At 29.7% G+C, this 20,670-nt stretch overlaps 4 protein-coding genes across 14 annotated transcripts in view; 2 read left to right on the plus strand and 2 right to left on the minus strand.

The window, feature by feature from the left end:
* LOC126913873 (uncharacterized) overlaps positions 1-1,498 on the plus strand; it is a 127,589-nt gene extending 126,091 nt beyond the window's left edge. For all 6 annotated transcript variants that reach the window (XM_050717111.1, XM_050717113.1, XM_050717108.1 and 3 more), the window contains one exon: positions 95-1,498. The gene's annotated coding sequence lies outside the window, so the exon portion shown is untranslated. The remainder of the gene's footprint in view (positions 1-94) is intronic.
* Positions 1,331-12,323, minus strand: LOC126913871 (supervillin). Of its 4 annotated transcripts, none has more exons than XM_050717098.1 (27): positions 12,177-12,323; positions 11,521-11,703; positions 11,192-11,350; positions 11,004-11,092; positions 10,797-10,926; positions 10,491-10,722; positions 9,002-10,405; positions 7,560-8,272; positions 7,276-7,481; positions 7,111-7,192; positions 6,852-7,005; positions 6,314-6,569; positions 5,957-6,233; positions 5,776-5,874; positions 5,527-5,695; positions 5,293-5,450; positions 4,777-5,220; positions 4,550-4,701; positions 3,868-4,329; positions 3,626-3,776; positions 3,353-3,504; positions 3,011-3,283; positions 2,781-2,904; positions 2,511-2,705; positions 2,175-2,449; positions 1,957-2,112; positions 1,331-1,884 (listed from the first exon to the last, which is right to left on the minus strand). In XM_050717098.1, the coding sequence occupies exons 2-27, from the start codon at positions 11,699-11,701 to the stop codon at positions 1,798-1,800; spliced, it is 6,780 nt and encodes a 2,259-aa protein (XP_050573055.1). In that variant the 5' UTR covers positions 11,702-11,703; positions 12,177-12,323; the 3' UTR covers positions 1,331-1,797. The 4 variants fall into 4 exon arrangements, with proteins under 4 accessions (XP_050573055.1, XP_050573053.1, XP_050573054.1 ...); XM_050717096.1 differs by adding an exon at positions 11,773-11,974 and having other exon boundaries at positions 6,852-7,192; positions 12,177-12,312; XM_050717097.1 differs by having other exon boundaries at positions 4,777-5,217; positions 6,852-7,192.
* LOC126913874 (protein virilizer) lies at positions 12,287-18,138 on the plus strand. Of its 2 annotated transcripts, none has more exons than XM_050717117.1 (6): positions 12,287-12,435; positions 12,951-13,047; positions 13,120-13,232; positions 13,321-13,684; positions 13,813-17,461; positions 17,559-18,138. In XM_050717117.1, exons 2-6 carry the CDS (start codon positions 12,994-12,996, stop codon positions 17,849-17,851), a joined length of 4,473 nt encoding a protein of 1,490 aa, XP_050573074.1. In that variant the 5' UTR covers positions 12,287-12,435; positions 12,951-12,993; the 3' UTR covers positions 17,852-18,138. The 2 variants fall into 2 exon arrangements, with proteins under 2 accessions (XP_050573074.1, XP_050573073.1); XM_050717116.1 differs by lacking the exon at positions 12,287-12,435 and adding an exon at positions 12,541-12,798.
* LOC126913893 (pentatricopeptide repeat-containing protein 1, mitochondrial) lies at positions 17,992-20,667 on the minus strand. 2 transcript variants are annotated; one of them, XM_050717162.1, is made up of 4 exons: positions 20,503-20,667; positions 18,673-20,282; positions 18,287-18,592; positions 17,992-18,209 (listed from the first exon to the last, which is right to left on the minus strand). In XM_050717162.1, exons 2-4 carry the CDS (start codon positions 20,137-20,139, stop codon positions 18,093-18,095), a joined length of 1,890 nt encoding a protein of 629 aa, XP_050573119.1. In that variant the 5' UTR covers positions 20,140-20,282; positions 20,503-20,667; the 3' UTR covers positions 17,992-18,092. The 2 variants fall into 2 exon arrangements, with proteins under 2 accessions (XP_050573119.1, XP_050573120.1); XM_050717163.1 differs by having other exon boundaries at positions 18,673-20,296; positions 20,503-20,614.
* Between the last annotated feature and the right edge of the window lie 3 nt (positions 20,668-20,670).

The following is a 20,670-nucleotide window of genomic DNA, read 5'->3' on the forward strand; positions in this document are numbered from 1 at the left end:
GCATTATCAATGATACTCAAAATATGAAAATGACAATGAGTTCAATTAAAATATCTTCTAAAAAGACTTCAAAAAATTCAATTGTGTGCTACAGATGCCCAATGACTTTGAATGGAAGTACTAACGTCATATTCCAACATACCTAGTATTGTAAATTGGATTTGAAGATTAATAACGAGATAATTAGTTTGGGGAACGTTAAAGCGAGAAAAGAAGTCATGGATCTGGTGTGTCATTTTACATCAATCAACGCACGATTATTTTAAATTAAGATATAAAGTATAGAATCAATTATTTGGATGAACTATTTTAATATTAGATGATTTAGAATATGGATTTACATGCACGCATAATCACATACAATACAGATAAGGTATCTAATATTATTGTTTTGAATAATTTTTAAATTATGCTTTGCCTAAAAAATGTATAATTTACTGAAAAACAGAAAATACATATAGAGAATACAACCGATTTTACACTTTAATATTTCATGTAAAAAGAAAAGTAAAAAATAAATGAAAAGATCATAAAATTACTCATGATACAAATGCATAATTAATTACATTATCCAAAACGATATTATACACCTTATTCTATATATGTGTGTATAAACTTTCCATAATATATTATTATTGTAGAATAAAATAGACAACCATTGTAAGCATTGGGGTGAATTTGTGTTCTTTGCACACACAACAATAAATTTTGAACAGAATGTAATTTTAAATTAAACACTAAAAAGTAATGTGTGATTCTTTTATACTGATATAATGTTGTGCCTTGGTCAGTTTATAAAAGGATAAAAACAAGCATAGATGTAGAAGAAGATATTTGTAATTACACTCTGAAAAAAGTACAAGAATAATTGAGTAACGATTAAAATAATTTTAAATATATCAAATTGCTTCCAGATAATTTTTATTCAATTGGTAATGTGCATCATTATATTTTTCGATTATTTATATTATTGTTTATGTATATTTCAAATATCAAATATTAAAAAATAATATATAAGTATATACGTATTTATAATATTGATTTAAACAATGCATTCATATCAAAAATGTTTTATGTCAAAAAGCAAAATATTGAACTATTTTATAATACAAATACTGTATTTTACTTCGATACTACATAAATCATGAATACGAAAAAAATATAAAACAAAGTTATTTTCAACTGATGCATACATATAATAAGATGATGTAACATTCTACACAAGTTCGGGAAAAAACTTTTTCAAGTAAAGTGAACGTATAACCTTTCTCGAATTTAACGTATGCGATGTTTTAGGGATCATAAGGGGCTATGAAATAAGACTCAAGGCAACATTGAGAAATTTCATTGAATACTGTTCAAAAACATGAAGTATGTTGTAAAGAATACAGTCGCTCTTGTACAAATATTACACATGTAAGAATAAGCCATTCTAAAACATTGTATTATCATTGAATATAAAGCCCATACAAATATAAAGGAAATATTCACAAGCCAATTTATGTTTAGTATGTATTAAAAATATATAATCACCTATTTGTGTTCGTGCACGCACACGTGCGCGTATGTATGTAGTATATATTATATTTGAATTAGTAGTAAATATCTTTAACTGCATTATAATATTAGTTTCTCTTTTATCGATAGGCAACTTTAGGCATATCTTAAACGCGAATTCATACATCGAGAAGTTAAAAAATTTGAAGTTATAAACATCATAAAACAATTAACAAAAACTTTATTAATCGCTTTACAAGGGCAGCTATTTCTTGTAGGATCGGCAGTCTGGACATTTCATCAGAAAAGTCCTATTTCTTTTTTAAGGTTCACTTGTTTCCAAACTGGAAGTTCTTGAAACTCTTCTTTAGTCATACCTAATATTTCCTGTTAAAATACACGAAATATGTATCTCTTGTTATTAGAATTCATTTATCACTAATAATTTACAAAATATACTTGAAAATGTTGTTGAGATAAATACAGCTCCAGGTGTGTAGGATCAACTCCTTCTGGTAGTGGTCGTTGTAGTAATTGAGCCGGAGGGTACGTACTCTGCGTTAATCGAACCAACTCACTCTCTACAGTTAATACTTCTCCAGGATTTCGACCATCCTAATTACAAATTATTTGTTTGAAAGATATAATTTTAATAACGTTAGAAAATGTAAAAATACCTCTATATTTAATTCCGCTATGTCGTCGCGATATGTCCATGTAGGAAATAGATTTATAAATTGCAAAGGTTCAAGTCCAGCCCAGACTAGATAAATCGGATATTTATTAGTTTCTGGATGAATTCTTTGCCAATACTGCATAGCCATTGTCATTGCTGCTCTTCTTTCAGCTTGCCATCTAACTGCTTTACTACCGGACTGATCCTCTGCTCCGGTATTAGGCCACCAGCCTTGCCATATCCATAACTCGTTTTTGTTGTCCAATAAAAATAAGGCTATAATAATAATTTAATAAGTTTATAATGCGTTAGTCCTTCATAAAATTTTATAAATTACCTGGTTGATGAACTTGGTATAAATCTTCCTGTAGAAAAGGAAATGGAGTTGGTAAAGAAGCACGATGAGGACATAACATTTCTACAGATTTAAATTCTTTAGAAATGCTTGACAGATGAAACAGTCTTGGAGTATGTTCCTGTAATTGATCCTTTTCTAATGATACATACAGCTTTTTGTTCATTTGTCCCAGTGCTGTGCAATAAGATGTATCTTATTCATTATTTCCATGTGACAATATGTCAATACTAAACGTAAACTTTTCCCTACCATTAATGAATTCCTCTGGTTCCATTCCTTCATCAATTTCAAAAATTTCTATATCACCTTCAGATGTTAAACCAGTTTCTTGCGGACGATTCTTTTCTAATTTGGCTGCTGCATTAACTGCATGCTAGATATAAGTTAACATTGCATATATATATAAGAATTATTCCATCTAATATTTTGATTTTTGTACTATTCAAAATTCATTGTAATACGAAATTTAATAAGAATACCTGTTTAATATGAGGTAAAGAGTTAGATCCATGCCATACATAAATTTTGTTATTTTTAGTGTCTAATAATATAAGAGAACCTCTGCTACGTAATTGACGAGTACTACAAGGAATCTCTATTAAAGACACCTCTGACTCTAAAGTACCACGACATATATACAATCGCCATCGTTTGTCACATTTTACATTCGTTTTCTTGCCACTATGTACAATCATACCTCCAGAAAATAAATTGAGAAATGCAGCTGGTTCATATCCTTGAACTACACGAATCTATAAAGGTGTGCGTATAAATTTAAAATATTAATTCGAGTAATGTTTTTAATCTTCGTTAATAATTACCTGAGGTGCTTGATCGTTATCTAATTCTATAGTTAGTAACGCTGCAGCACCTTGTTCATTCAAAGATGCATTTTGCCCTTGCCAAATAAAATATACTGAGCGATCGCGTCCCTTTGCAGAATGTTTTGACGGTAAACCACTAAGCTCGCGACCTGGATAAAAAACAGTATAATACATCTCATTAAACTTATAAAACTAAGACATAACATATTTATCAGTATTTATGTATATTTTTTCAAATGTATTTATGTCAAAAATAGTAATAACATTTACCAGTAACTGTAACAGAATACATCCAATATACAATATAACTATCTGCAGAATGAAATTGTCCAACAGATGAATCATCCAGAAGACTATGTGAAAATTCATCAATATGCCACACTTTTATACCCATTGTCGTAACAATGAATTGCTTCATTTGCTGAAAAACAATGTATTTAATTATTGAAGAATGGTATATATACCATATAATTATTGTTTAATGTATATTATTAAGTAATAATTTTTATTACCTCATCGTCATACCAACCAGTGCCTCTACCTAAATGAGTTCCTTCAAGAATCAAATCAACTGGAATAGTATTTTCTTCTAATAAATTATTAATATTACACACTTCTATAGTTACAGTTCCATCAACGTTCTCTTTACTCTTAGTACCTCGAATTCGTATTATACGAGAAACATTTGGCCAGTCAAGGAACTTTTCCCTGAAAAGTATTGTTTCAACATGTTGTGTCAATTTGGCAAGTAAACACCATTTAGGTCTGACTTTAGCAGATTTTAAGTCTATTTTTGACATGGTGCGTCTACCAATCATAGATGCCGCACTAATTGGGCACACAGTGCATTCTGAATAATCATATCCTTCTTGCCACATTTCTGTAGCAAGATGTGTAGCAAGTTTCTTTTTATCAGTTGAAGCTCCTTTACCACTCCATATATACATTTCGCTACCAAAATCAAATACTAGCACCTTATAAAAGAAAAAAATATAACTATAAATAATTAAATTAACTGTAAAAAATATATAAGATGATTCCGAAACTATGATTTAATCGGAATGGAGATGCTTTCTCATGTAAAAGTAAGATAAAAATATAGAATAAAAGTTTTTCATATGAAGCTCTGATTACGTGCTTTTCAACTATACTGCGAGTTCGGAAACATCCCACATATCATGTTAAAATATCTACCTTATTTGGGTCGAGCATTTCAATTTTTGGTATAGTACCCCAATATTTTTCAAGTGGCACCAGTTCTTCATCTTTAATTTCGTATACCATATTTGTATCTATCATGAATGTTTCGTAAAGCTCATCTTCATCAGGATGTCCACCCTCAATGACTATTATTATTTATACAATGCTATTAATGTTTTACAAGATATTGTTACATCATATATGACACAATACTAGCTTACCATCTACGTTCTCATTTTCTGCACCAAGATAACTCCAGAATTTTTGTAGTTGACTTTTTGTGCAAGTTAATTTATCTTCATTAATAGTAATAACTTGAAATGTTTGGCAACCAAGATCCTTATTTTGCTGAATACTCAATGCAATTTCTGCACCTCGTGCTTTTTCGATAACATTACAATATTTCCCAATGTAATTATAAACCTCTGATTTTGTTACTAGAACAAAATTATCGCCACTATTTATGCTTTCTGCAACTGGCTCGACTAATCTCACTTGTACATGTCTCCGGCCTTTAATTAAAAGTAACATCAAGTCTTTGTATGGCTGTAATCTATTCGAAGAAATATTTGTATCTGTTACGTTCCTTAGTGTTATATTACTAAAGTCTTCAGTAGAAGCTAGGCCAGCTAAAGCTTCCATAGCTAATGATGAATTTTTAGCTACTGTAACATGGTACAATAACATAAATATTATAATGTCACATATCAATTATTTAATATTCGATAAAGACTTACATTTTTCAACATTTAATTGTTTCATTACTTTTTCCGCAATACCAGTTCGTATCTCAGTATACTCTGATTTTAAGTCAGTACGAGCTGCAAGCGTTTTAAGTGGATTTCTAGACACAAACCGTCGTCGTTTCAATCGTATATTTCGCTTTTGAACTAATCTATAATAATATAAATATATGAGAACTTAGAACTTACTGTATGATTAACAATATTAGTAAAAAATAAAAGGTTTACAATTCAGATTGCGATGTAATCATGTCGAAATCGCTTTCATTTAAATCAACAGATTCAGCCTCGCATTTCTCTAATGAAATTCCAGTAAAGAAGGAGGTGAATGTCTCGTCGTCTATCTTAGGTACTGAGACAACAGGTGATACGTTCTTCCCCGTTTTCACTTCTTCAGCTATGACATACATTTTCAAGTAATGCTAATGGTGAAAGAAAAATACTCTGATATAACTCCAAAAATAACTATTCACTAACCACTGTCATCGCTTGCAGGTTCAGAGAAGCTTCCGCGTAATTTAATGCATGAATCTTTATTTGGACTAGTTGGAGTAGATACAGCATCTTTCATATATCCTGAAAATAAATGATGACATCCTTAATACCCTACTTAGGGATTTATGTTTAAAAGCGCTGAAAACATCTTAAATAATATTACCTTTCTTTGCTCTAAATCGTTCAGGACGAGGGGTTTTTTTCTTTCTATCTATAATATTTCCTGTAGCTTCAATAAGCGGAGATGACGATCCTGGATCTAGGTTTTCCAATTGTTCTACCTTCATTTTACCAGCTACTGTAAACTTTGTTACATCTGGAGCTGCTATTCTTTTCTTCCAACCTTCTGTTGCAGATTCTAACTTTCCAAGACAATCTGCAAGTACTCCTTGTTTGATACTTAGTTCTTCCTTATTCAATGAATTGGAACATACTCCATCCTAATATCAATTTTAATTACTAATAGTAAATAATGCAATATGTTCTGATTTTGCAATAAAATTAATTTAATGTCATTTACCATTGAATTAGATGATTCGGAAGCTATACGTCGTTTCCAGTTTGTATTTCCGCTACGTTGTAGCGCAGCTAGTCGTTCTGCAATACTCATACTTGGGCCATCATTAATATCTATTGTCGGTATTGCTTGCGTTGCGCTACGACATAGTTCTGGAAGATGTACACCATGCTTTGGTATTATTGCACTATTCAACTCACATTCATTGGTTTTGTTGCTAATCGCGTGATGACTAACGCTCTTTGACAATGAAGTACACCTATAAGTAGTTAATTGTAATACATATATACGTCTACATCCATGCTTTTTTACATAATATAATCTTATCAGTAGTTGAAACAATAAATAGAAGGTTCGACGTCAGGTAAAAGCCATATTTGATAAAACATATTCTACTAAAAAGTGTAGCAAATTTTTTGATCATTTATGCAACTTCTACAAGCCTTATTAATATCTAACATTAAAAATATATTTATATTAATATAGAATTATATTTCATTTAATATAGTTTTTATAAATAGATAAATATAAAATCTGTTACCTGGTTTGTTTTGAAAAAATAGGATGACGATAAGGAGATGCAGCTTCAGCTTTTATGTTACATGTTTCATGACTTACAGAGAATGTCTCACCTCCAGATGTTTGAAGAGTTTCTTCGTATTTCTTAGATGTAGCAATTACAGTTTGAACATTATCTATGTTATTTAATGCAGATTTGATTTTTGTTCTATTTAATTCATCCTGAGTACTATATTTGTGAAAAGGCACTGTATACTTTTGTTTAATTTTATGTTGCCTACCTTCTATATGGTTATCTTTTTCACTATAGGCACAACTCAAACCACATTGCGTTGGATAATTATTTTCCATTATGCTCCCTGTCTGTATATAACAGTTTATATTAAAACTAAAGTCCATATTTATATTAAATTATTTATTTTTCCTAACCAAATATTACTATCTACCTTATTTTCTTCCAATTTTAAATTAGGTTTTAATTTAAAACGCGATGAAATATCACAACTTTCAGATGTCCGTTGTTCTAATTCTTCGGATTCTTTTTTAAGTACAGATTTTATTAATTTCATTCCTTCGAGTTCAAGATTTTTTGTTTGCGACGAATTATGCGCTTGTAACGCAACAGGTTTTAAAATGCTTTTCGGCAAATCACCTTAAAATTGAAATAATTAGAATATTGATAATTTATATTATACAAATATATGTTTCATAATAAACATACAAAACTTACTAGTATCTAATGAACATTGATTAATAGTATTTAATGGAGATATTCGAGATGCTACTTCGACTTCTTCGGATGTAACTGGTTGAGTTTTATAACGAGCAGCCGGCCGTCTGCGTGAATGTCTTTCTAATGGCATGGTATTTGATATTGAACTTTTTTCGGTATCAATTTTTTGATTGAACAAACGCACTCGTTCTGCCAAACTTAATTTAGAAGGATCAAATTCATCATCAGTTGTAGTTTCTGCCAAATTTGATTTTTTAACTGATGTAACATTGCGTTGATTTTGTAGAACTGCTTCCTGCACTTCTTGAAAAGTTATTGGTTGTGTGTTAAATCTATCATTTCCTTGATTCTTTCGATCTCTATATCGTTGTACACCATGTGAACCTTTATTCAGTGTTTTTTGAGACATGCCATCCTTTTCCTTAGAATTTGCCTTTTCGTGCAAAGTTTTAAAATGCAATGTCATTTTGGAAACACTGTTGCTGCGATGTACACTATTACTTTCTTGAATATTTCCATCATCTGCTTTTTCTTGCACACACAATATTTCATTATTTGAACCCTCTTTATCACTCATTCTAATGGAAACTGGAGTACTATTATCAATATTGTTATCTACAGGTCCATCTGAAATCACTTTATTTCCTTCTTTGCTTTCAAATACTATGACAGTTTGCTTTTCCTTGTCTGTGAATTTCTCTTTTATTGTGCTACAATTAAACACATTATTATTTTCTTATATGTTTTCTACAATTCAAAACAAGGAAATGTGATTTATATAAATTGTTATAAAATTTAAAAACAGTATTATTTTAAGCCTTACAATGCAAAAATGTTGTGACTTATAATCTAGATGTATACACACAAGAAGACTTAATAAGTACTTATCACTAAAACTTATAAATCTTTTTTCTTTAGTAATCTATACTTTGGTTTATGCATACACTTCATACAAGTAAGTAGAAAACAGAAAAACACCTTAAATTTAATACCTTTTGTAAGTTTTGAGTTGTGTTCGAGAAAAAAAAAAGTACTATCTTAAATCAGAAGTAACTTTTAGATGGACATACAGGTTGTGTGCATGCTCTGATTCTCTGTTTTCTGTAGCTTTTAGAATTGCTAGGTGATCTATAATTAAACTTGGCACAGATTCAACGTCTTGCCAAAGTTACATATTACTATACAGACTAAATACATAAACAAATGTATATGCTACAGAGTACTATATATATCACATTGATACACAATAATAAGTTAATAAAAATTATAGGATATATTTTAATGAAACCTTTAGCATGACAAAATCCTAACATAATTGTTGTTTTCTAGATATAAATAATATAAATAGATATAAAAGATATATTTGAAAAATATAATCCTTAATTTCATAAAAAGTAATCCCTATTATAAATGATGATAGCTTAATTCTTTAATATTACCTGTACAATTTGTCACAAGGAATAATAGAAGTCTTGGCACTCTCATCATCTAGAGAAGGAGCTGCTTTTAAATAGATGTTACTGGTTGTTAACTTCACTTGTGATTTTTCTTCTGATATAGCACCTACAGATATTAACTCAAGAGATCTTCGTTTGTTAAGTACACCAGTGAATTCATTAGGAATATTAGAAGGTTGTATATGTCCCACAGATTGTGCTCTTTTTCGCAAAAATAAATTTGTTGTTTCTGTACATATATCATCACTAATGACTGTTTCATCATATAAGTTTAAACGGACTCGCGATTCGTTGTCCCTATTGCCAGGTTGCTTTAATATAGGTCGTACAGCATCATTCTCCAACACTCCGCTTGTTCTATTTTGTAACGTACGATTTCTAAGCATTGACAATTTTTTTGGCGAAGTCAATTCTGTCTCATAGTTACATTCATCTTGTGAATTTTTTCGCGTACATTTCAAAATAGTCTTTTTAGGTTTATCATCATGTTCATCCGATTCTGTACTGGATTTCTTTTTTAGTATTGGTCGTGGTTCTAAAGATGGTGGATCACTACCAAATGATTCTTCTCTACTATGCTTTTTCTTTAGGATTGGCCTTACTTCAGAACTATCAAGTATTTCCGGACCAGTGACGTTTGTTGCATCCATTGTAATGGTCACGTGATGATTAACAGTAGTCATTCGTTGACTATTTGTAGATTTTCTTTTAAGTATACCTTGTGGCTCTGCAGAACCAACCTGACGATCTTCTCTATCATCTTCTCTAGATGATTTTCGTTTTAATATTGAAGTAGGCTGAGGATCTGGACTTTGATCCCTTTTAATAATTTCATCCAAAGATGATCGTCTTTGATTTTTTAATATCGGCCTGAATTCAGAATAAGTATTGTCAGTAGACGAAATATCGGGTGAACAACTCCGCCGTCGAAGTATTTCACTTTCATCTAAACTACTGCGCTTTTTTAAAATACCATGTTTTTTATGTGTTAGTTCCCTAACAGATGGTGAAAATGTTACAGGCAGAACTGTATGATTCACAATAGTAGATATATTTTGGCCTGTATCAATATCAGACATCTTATGTTTAAGAATTGAAACCGGTGTATGTTGATGACTTAAAGATCCATCTTGAGAGTGTTCATCATTTGATTTTTTCAAAATAGAACTTTTTCTTGGAGATAATTGTAATGCACGCGTATTATTCGTGCTGTTTTCTGTGACTTGACATGGAGTATTAGATGAACGATTTTCCAATCGTAATCCATAATTTGTTGGCAAATTTGACTGTGATTTAAGCCTTTCTACGCGTTCTATTGCAGATTTTGTTAACGCTGTTAATGCATCAACTCTTCGCGAAACTTCTGAATCACTATGTCCGCCATTACTGCGAAATTAAATTATATAACGATTTCAAATGTTAGTGTAAATTATAAAAGCTACACCATAAAAATATTAACAAACAGAACTACCTAGTTCGTTGTATATTTGAATGTTTACTGTTTGCAGGAGAATTCAGTGAAGGCAATGTATAAGTTTTTGAACAATTTTCTTTAACTTTCGAGCAAGTGATTTTTGAGTCAAAAGGCATTTTACTTAGATTAGTTGCTTGATGTTGATTACTAGAATATGAAGTAGATATTGTATCAGATATGTAGCCTTGTTTATTTGATTGTCTTCTAGTTTGTCTAATATTACATTCAGCTAAAACATACAAAAATTTTTAATAAAGTAAAATTTTTAGTAAAGTAGAAAATAAATATTCTTAGATCACTTACATTGATTTGAACGATCTCCTGTTGCTGTTTCCACATTAAATGACCGATTTAAATATGATTTTCTTTTGTAACTTTTATCCCTTTCTCGTGGCGAATTTGTAATACTACTATTACTTGATATTGGATGTTCCTGTATAATATTGTTAGGTATTGTATAATATATTAATATACCTATATTCTATAATCACAGTAGATATGATAACTCACATCTTTAATTGATAAACTAGTACTAGGTTGGAGGCCCAAGGGTGTAGAATTTTCTGACATACCTAATCTTCTTGATAACACTGTTCCACCTATATAAATGCAGTAATTACTATAAATTATGAAGCACATACATATACAGATATTAAATTATATCGATCTATTTAAAATAGCTATAATAAGTAACTTACCATTAGGTGATATAATGGAGGCAGCTCGTAATCTAGAAGCTTTTGTTTCACGAACTGATGCAGTTTTATATAATGTAAGATTCTTACTACTCTCCTTATTTTCTGATCTTGAAATCAATCGACTATTTTTTTCCAACATGGGGCTACGACTTTTATTCTCTATTACAAAAAACATTGACAATTGTTGATATCAAACTGAAGTACATTACATATATCCCAAAAACTGTACTTTTTGGCAATTGTTTTTTGTACCAATAATATATAATATAGAACTTATTGAGAGAATTAAAAATATATGGACTATATTTACTATTATTTAAAATACTTACTATTTATGTTACAAGATGTTATATTCTTTTTAATTGGACATTCTGAATTTTGTTGATTATTATGTACTTCATTATAGTGACAACAAATATTATGATTTTCATATTGTGTGGAATTATTTTGTGTTTTATTTGAAGTTCCTTCACTGGTTGCCATTAAAACTGTGGCTCCAGCAGCTACCATTCCTAAAAGCAAATAGTTATTATATCTAATATTTTTAAAGATGATTCTTATTATTACTTAATTATACATACACAAACATATTTAATTTCTTGAGATCCAAAAGTATAGGTTATATAGGAGATAAATATAAATATAAAATTAAAAATTTTTGTGATTTTTGATAATATAATAATATTATATATTTTAATAAATAAAAATAATAATCGCAAACGTTTTGACAGTAATTCATTTATTCCTTATCAGTTTAGAACATATGTATACATAGTTTTGAATCTAAAAATAATGTTAACAAAAATTTTCACCTGTTTCAAAACTGAAATTTAACCATACATATTGTTACAAAATAAAATACGAAAGATTCTTATTGAAAAAAGGTAACTCTATATTTGTTAAATTTAATAACGATATTTAAAATGTTTACAATGTTCTAATGTTATACAGTATGAATTATAACAAAAACTCTCCTCACACTTACTGATCTAATATAACTTTTGTTTCATTGCAGCTGTATGACGATTTCAAAAAACAAATTTACAAATAATCAAGAACGCAACCAGTGACGCAGATCAGTTATGTCGTTATCACAGCTATTCGATAAGTACTACTTATAAAATACATATAAAAAGCACCCATTAAAATCGGGCAAATATACAAAATATGTGAAATTCAAGTTTTATCGTAGACAAAAATTTTACAACGGAAAGAAAAATTCGTTCGCAGGAAAGATTGCACAGGTATTAGTCATTACAATTTCTCTCACTCATAACGAAGTAATACGAATGAAACCGAAGGTAGATATTAAGTGAAACCAGATGGCGTTACTTGAATTAAATAAATATATATTGTTATAAAAGAATAAAAGATAACACATGTATAATTCATTGGAAAATACTCAAATTTTTTAAAAACTTAAGATTTGTCTACTTCCTTTTACTGCTATACGTTTTAATATCCTCTAATTAATGTAAGAAAAAATATCCCATAACATAAGTCAAAAATTGAAATTGGAATTACGTACACAAACATTGTATACATAATTTATTGAAAATGTCATTTTCAAAATGATTTTAAAACATTAATTTTATGTAAATCATATTGTAAGTATTAATGTTTTGTTTACAATTAAATGCCTGAATATTGAAATAGAATGTAATTTCATTATGCAATAATTGAAGAAAATAGTAATAAATATTTGAAGTATTTGTTGTGTCAAATACATGGTATAGTCATAATTTTGATCTTTTTATAGGAAAATGATATTTCAAACCACTTTATGTTGAAATAACTGAAACATGGACAATACAGAATTATTATTCTTTGATACCTTTTCACATGATATTTCTGAAGTAAGTGTTAGGTTATTTTGTTTGTTTCAGGTGTAATATAATAATTTCAATAAAACCATTTGTTTATTTCAGGAGCTTAATCTAGATTTAGTACAATTTCCAAAACCTGTTTATATAAGTGAAGTTAGAATTATTCCATTAGGTGCTAGAGTACAAGCTGATTTTCCTGGAGGTGTTCGTTTAGGGTATTGAGTTATTTCATAAAAGTTATATATCAAGATAAAAAATTATTTTCTTTTAAATAAATTATTCTATTTCTTTTACGTATGTTAGGGCTACAAATCCATCTCAGTTTGAAATTGAATTTTTTGTAAATGATTTAAGTAAACCTGGTGCTTCTACATTTGAATCACTTGGGGAGTTGGAATATAAGCAAAATATTCATATTCAACTAGAATGTGAAAGAAAACAAATACCAACAGATGGATTGGTATTAAGAGGCTGGTATACTACCATTACTTTAGCAGTATATGGAACATTAACAAAATCTTTAAATAATCCACAAGAAGTTGTTAGTTCGGCTGCTGGTTCTGCAGCTTGTGTTAGTGGGTTGGAAGAAGTTGTAGAAAATACTACTCAAATTTCAGAGCAACAATCCGAATGGTACTATGAAAATCAAGCACAAACAAACTCAAATGTAAGTTACTATATATATGTATATATACACGTATATATAAATTAAACGCATATGCACACACATATTTATAAATTTATAAGACTTAATTTGGGAATAATAATTGTAAAAGATTTATATGGAATTTATAGGAAACATGTGTAGCAGCAACGCCTCCTCCTTCTATACAACCAATTCAAATAGTAGAATCATCTAGAAATTCAACATCAGATACTGGAAAGACAGAAATGGGACATTGGGAGGAAGATGCTACAAACAGCACTTTAAAATCTACGAAACGCCCTTCTTCACCACCTTCTGAATCTTTAGTTTCTTTAAGTCCTGAAAGTATATCGGCTGAAGAAGAAGAAGCAGAACAGGATGGTGGTGAACAAGAAACTGGAGAACCTTTTGAGCCTATATTATCTGATGAAGATATAATGGCAGATGATATACCACCTACTGTAGAATATGAATGTGAAAATATTCAGCTAAATAATATTTATTCCATAACACCACCTGATCTGTTTGAATTAGAAGAATCATTGAATGTTGTTGAAGAATGCCACATTAACAAAGAAATGTTGGATAAGATTCATGAAATATTTCAATCTATATCAAAATCAGTTTTACATTTTAATAATGCTTCAGGTCAAGAAAAAGAGGCATTTGTTCACAATTGCGAATCTTTATGCGCAATACTTAGTCCTTTTCATTTGAATAATACGGATTTTAATGATTTGACTAATATCGTAAATGCTGGTTTGGATATGGACCTTGCATGTGCTCAACCTCAACCAGCTTACAAAGTTCGCCATGTTAAAGTTGGTGTACGATTAGCAGAAACTTTATGTAAACTTCCACAAGGTCCAGATATTCTATTAAAAGTAGATGCACCTTATAAATTATTAGCGCTATGTATGCGCGAAAATGTAGCACTTCCTGTGAAACTTTCCGCTCTTCGTACATTGGATGCTGCATTAATAAGTCCAATAATTGTTCGAGAATTTCTTATATCAAAAAGTAATTTATATAAAAACGCCTTAATGATGTTAGATACAGCAAAGTTAGCAAGATTAAAATATGCTTTAAGTTCCTTATTAAGGAAAGTTCACACATATGAATTTCTTGATGAAATGAAAGAAATTGATGAGTTGGCTATTACTGAATTAACAAATACATATATATGTTCACCTACATTAATGGCTCAACCAAAACGGCAACTTCCAGCTGGAGTACAAATGGAATTTGAACGGGAGCATAATCGAAATCCTCGATGTCATCTGATAGCATATTTTGAATATCATAAACTTTTATATCATATTCTATTTGCTCTTACTTCTCCAAAATCAGATTTAAATTTAATTAAAGCTACTCGACGTTTCCTCTTACGTATTTCTGATACAAAAGAAGGCTTATTATATTTATTAAAAGAACCAGAAGTTACCAAATTAATTTTAAAAGCTTTGAAATGTGATTTACCTGGTGCAGGATTGGTCTTAGCTTGGCGTCTTCAAGTTGTACAATGTTTATTACATTTAAAATATCAACCTTCAGACTGGATGGCTTTAAAAAAACTTCATTCTTTCTTAATATTTCCTGAAGGTTTACAAGCTGTAATAACAGTACTTTCTAAAGGAGAATTTATTGAAATTTTAATCCCCTATCTTTCTGACTCAAATTTGTGTGAATTCTCTGCAGAAATTATATCAGCAACAATTCGCTATTCTGACCGAATAGAGGTATTTCAAAATCGCGCTGGAATTATTTTAGAAAAATCACGAACGCAAGCTGTATTGAAAGATGTTACATCATATCTGTCAACAGCAGCGCAGCCATCTCATTGGAATTATGGGGATGTCTCACCACTTGTTGCATGCATTAGAAAAAATGCAGATAAAGCAGCTTCTCTTCCAGGACAATTAATTACAGCATGTAGAATTTTATATTATCTTGTCTTTCCTTCAAATAATGATGTGGATCCAATGGAACCTTATATTGAATTAAAATACAGGAATGCATTAACTCAATTGTTTGCTGCTGATGGTTTGACAGCTCTTATTGCAGTTATGGCAAATATTTCGGAATTCTATGAACAACCATTTTTACATCGTGCAGCTCTAACAGGCAGGAGAGGCTTAGCATTGGTTGCATTACTTCTTCCATGTGTCAGATTAACAAGAGCATTATTGGAACGTCTTGTGAAGTGTATGGCTACAGATTTCAAAGATCTAACAGCTGTAATACCATTACTTGGCGTTTATTCATTAGTAGAAGCTATTCCTCCTATTCGAATTGTTCAAACTTTGTCTGAGGAAATAGTAGGGACACTCTTAGTATTTACACAGGCTGTGGATTCAGATGGATCTGGAAATGTAGCAAAATCATTATGGACTCAAATGTTAGGTGAAGTTCTCAAGATGGTTTCTCTAAGCCCATGCAATTTCATACCAGGCTTGAAACTTTTAACACGTTTATTACCACCTGTTTTAACTTCAAAACAAACAATGCTGACTGAAGATGCTACCCGAGTTTTAGGTCTTAGAAAACTATGGTCTGCACATTTGCAGGCACAAGCTAATAATTTAACTGAAACATTACGATTGCTTTGTGCCAGTTGGAATAAAGATTTATTAATTCTCCTCTCAAAAGTATGCAAGCAATTAAGTGATTTAGCAGCACCTACAGCACTACTCGTAGGTAGATGTTTATTAGATGGTGTAATAGCTGCTACACCACTAGAAAGTAATGTCTTAATTCTTGCTTTACTTAGTGAACTTGCAAGACATGCACCTATGAAGGCTACTTTGTTAACTTTAACTAGTCCTGCATCTAGAGCACAAGTTAAGTCTGACCAAAAATATCCACCTGTTATTGAAATGATGTGCACTGCACTTAAAAATACAAACGATGTTAGGATGCAATATGAAATTTTAGATATCTTTGAAACATTGTGTGATTGTACACTAAGTCTTATGCAAGAAGATGTCAATGAACCATTTGAAAAAAGACTCACTCATTCAGTACCAAGTAAAGAACCACTTTTATCTATTTTAGCTGTATTAATTGATATATTAGCAACTAGCACAAAATTCGAACCCGATATATTACGAAGTACACTTCGTATACTTTTGTCTCTTATTAGTCATAATTATGGTTTATATCACGTAAAAAGTTGTTTAGAAAATAATCCTGATGCATTACGGTCATTATTAGACCATATTTTGGTATTTGAAGATCCAGAAGCTCAACCTGTTATAGATTTAACTATAATGTTTTTAGAAAATTTAATTGCGTCTGAATCACAAGGAAGATCTTTGTATTTACGTATACAGCAATTAGCAGCTTTAATATTATGGGATAAGAATGATCATCCTTTGGAAAAGATAAAACGTGCACAAGAATTAGTTGAAATCTTAAAATCTGCAGAAGATAAAGAAGAAAAAGAACCAATTCCAGAAATGTTAGAGCCGTTATTGCCAACTCCTGAAGCTCTATTGAATCAATTTTCTCAACGATGTTTGGGTACTCCAGATTTTGCTTCCAAACGGCCAAAGAAATTTACATTTATGTGTCCAAATCAAGCTCCAAATGAAAATACAGTAGATTTATTGGCGCTAGCAGCTGAACTGCTTCCTACTGACTTTAATTTGCTAACAGAAGCTCAAAATTTATGTTCTAAAACCCCACCTGATGATGCTACACAACCATTGCAATCAAAAGCTCAAACTGATGATCAAGAAAATAGAGATGTACAAAAACAAACAACATCTCCTGTTTCTAAAGTAAAACAACCATTCGGTAAATTGCACATATTTGTTATATGTTTGTTTAGGTTGTAATTATTTGTATTGGCGCAAAATTGGTAAAAATTTAATTCAAAAACTTTCCTTTACAGTTACACCTATGCGAGGTCGAACACAATTCACTAATTCTTTAAGAGGAGCACCAGTAGTGGGAAGTGTAGGCAGAGGAGCAGATCCATTTAGATCAAGACCACCAAATACTTCACGACCACCTTCCCTTCATGTAGATGATTTTGTAGCATTAGAAACATGTGGAGCACAACCAACTGGACCTACAGGATATAATAAACTTAGCATTCGTGGCACATGTCCTTCACGAGCAATCAACACAGGAACAAGGAGTCGTCCTTGGACGCAAGAAACTCGTCCTTCTTATCTCCGCTAATTTGCTTTAAAATTCTAATGTTCATTAATGATTTGATATCTTTAGGATATCACTATATTAGATAGACCGATTTAATTATTTTAAGTACTACTACAAATAATTATCTGCATACATAGGTATAAAATGAAAACATGTAAAAATATTTGTTTATGTAGAAATTTTATTTTACAACGATGTAACTATTTCAAGTCAATATGAATCTAGATTGATATAAAAATAGAATTCTAAACAAAAGAAAGATTCATCTTGATATTTCAAATATATCACCTTGCACTTTCTCTTTCCAATTTTCATATTTTATTTTAAAGTTGTTATAATCTTTCATAATTTCATTAATTGCTTTATACTTGTAGTTACCCTAAAATATTAGTAAATATTAAATTAGATCATTATGAATTATACATATTTCAGTTATTTTAAAAATAATTTATATACCTTATTTTTAATAATTTCCAATACTAATTCTTCGAATTTTTCTAAAGTATTCAATATTCCTTGCGATGGTTCAATTCTATTCTTCAATATGTAGTTCATTAAATACAACACATAAGCAAAGTTTTTAAAACTACATGCATTGAACATTAATGTTTCTAAAATCACATAATTTGGTACATAGCCAATGGTATCCATTTGTTCTAAAAGTTCTCTTCCATCCTTGTGCATTCTGCATCCAATAGCTAATGCTCCAAATGTAACAATATTTGGTATCAAATGATGAATTTGAATATCATTGAGTACATCCTATAATGTATATATAAATAATTGATATTATTTACATATTACTTACTAAGAATAAATTTCATTAAATTATAACTACTTACTTTAGCAGCTTGATATTCTTTTCTTAAACATCTCCTTTTAATAAGTATATTAAAAAAAGTTATATCAAATTTTAGTTCATTTTTAACAATATATCTACAAAAAGATTTTTCTGATTCTACTGTAGGTGGGAGTAAATCCAACATTAATGTTAGTGTCTTTTTATCAGGTTGCACATTATCATGTTTCATACGTTTTAATAACTTATCAATTCCGCCAAATAAGAATAATCTATTTTCTTGTAATATGTCATTTAAATTTAGGGTTGATGGTAGATTTTTATCAATTGTATCTATATTTAGCTCTTGTTGTTGTCTAGGATTATTATTATTTGAGATAAAATAATTATTCTTCCTAAGTATTGAAATAAGTGAAGTAGTTAATACTGGTGGAAAATCTAATAAATCTGGCCTTCCTGTTTCACTGAGTTGAATCTGAGTTTCTATAAATTCTGGTACTATAATATCATTTACTCTTAAATCACCAAATTTTGTATCTCTGATTGTCCTTAAAAGAAGATTATAATGAAATATAGTTGGCCGTATTTTACTTATTCTCATCTTATGCCACAAAATTAAACCATATTTTAGTCCATTTTCTTTATCACCGATTATTGCATGAAACAAAGCAGCAATTACATTCTGTGTAAAAATGTTTTTATCCCTTGCTTCATCTGCTATTTCAAAAGCAATCAAAATTTGGTTATGACAACTATATGCTCTAATGAGAGTTGCATAATTTATATCAGTCAAATCTATGTTTCTCTTATAAAAATATTCTCGTAAAAATAACAAGTGATCTAATGCTTTTTGTGTATCATTTGTTGTAGCACAAGCATTAAGTAAACTAGTATATATAGACGCACTAGGAGTTAAACCCCTTTCTTTTAGGTTTTTAAATAATTTAAAACATTGTTCAACATCACCTTGTCGAGAAAAACTAGAAAGTAATAGTCTATATATATATAAATTAGGTTTATCACCATTTTCTTTCATTAAGTCTAATACGTTGAGAGCCAACTGTAAATTTTTTTTATATAAATGAGATTTAATAAGTGTACAATAGTCTCTATGACTTAATCTTTGTCTCTTTGGAGGTATAACTTTTTCTGCGTATTTTCTTTCTTCTCTTTCTGCTTTATCCAATTCAATTTTTTCATACTCCTCATATGAAAGATTTCCAAATGTATTATTATCTTCTGACAATGTTCTTCTATAACATTTTTTATTATAAATTGGAAAATGTGAAAGACTATCTTTATTTAGTGCATTTAAAATATATTTTTTACCACACTGGTTTTTATCACAACATAACCATGAATATGTTCTATTATTGGTATAATTAATATAATTATATACTTGTAATGAATATAAAAATTGTTTCGTTTGTTTGATGTAATAATAACGATCAATTACATAACCTATAATAGTTTTTGCTTTTGGAAAACAACTCTTTTTGGAAGAAAACATAATTAACAAGTTAATAAAATGTCTTAGTTAATATGTTTAAGCTAGATCCATACCAATAAGATATTTCCTTCTGTCTTATTATTTGTTATTGCATGTCTTTTAGTTCTATTAGTTTTAATGGTTGTTGTTTCCAAAACAAATATCTAAAATATAAATACTATATAGTAATTAAAACATATTCCTATATATTTTTTTTCTTTCTATAAAGAAAAGAAAATTATAATAGCATTTTATTATTATCAAAGGGAGAATTGTTTTTCTGTTATTATGAGAGATGAAAGAAAAATTTTGAAATAAAGGTTATGAAATATATTCATATATATTAAAAAGTTAAATCATAAAATATTACATTAATCTACTTACATTCATATGTTACATAGAAAACAATAAATATTTCAATTATTTAATTAACAATGTTTAGTTACAATGAAATGGCACACTAGCGCTACGTACAACTACAACCTTACAACTATTCATAACGGTACAGTGGTAAAGCCAGTAGCTGCTAGTACTGCTAGTACGGATTCGCGT

This window comes from Bombus affinis, chromosome 2, assembly GCF_024516045.1.
Source record: "Bombus affinis isolate iyBomAffi1 chromosome 2, iyBomAffi1.2, whole genome shotgun sequence".
Taxonomy (NCBI): domain Eukaryota; kingdom Metazoa; phylum Arthropoda; class Insecta; order Hymenoptera; family Apidae; genus Bombus; species Bombus affinis.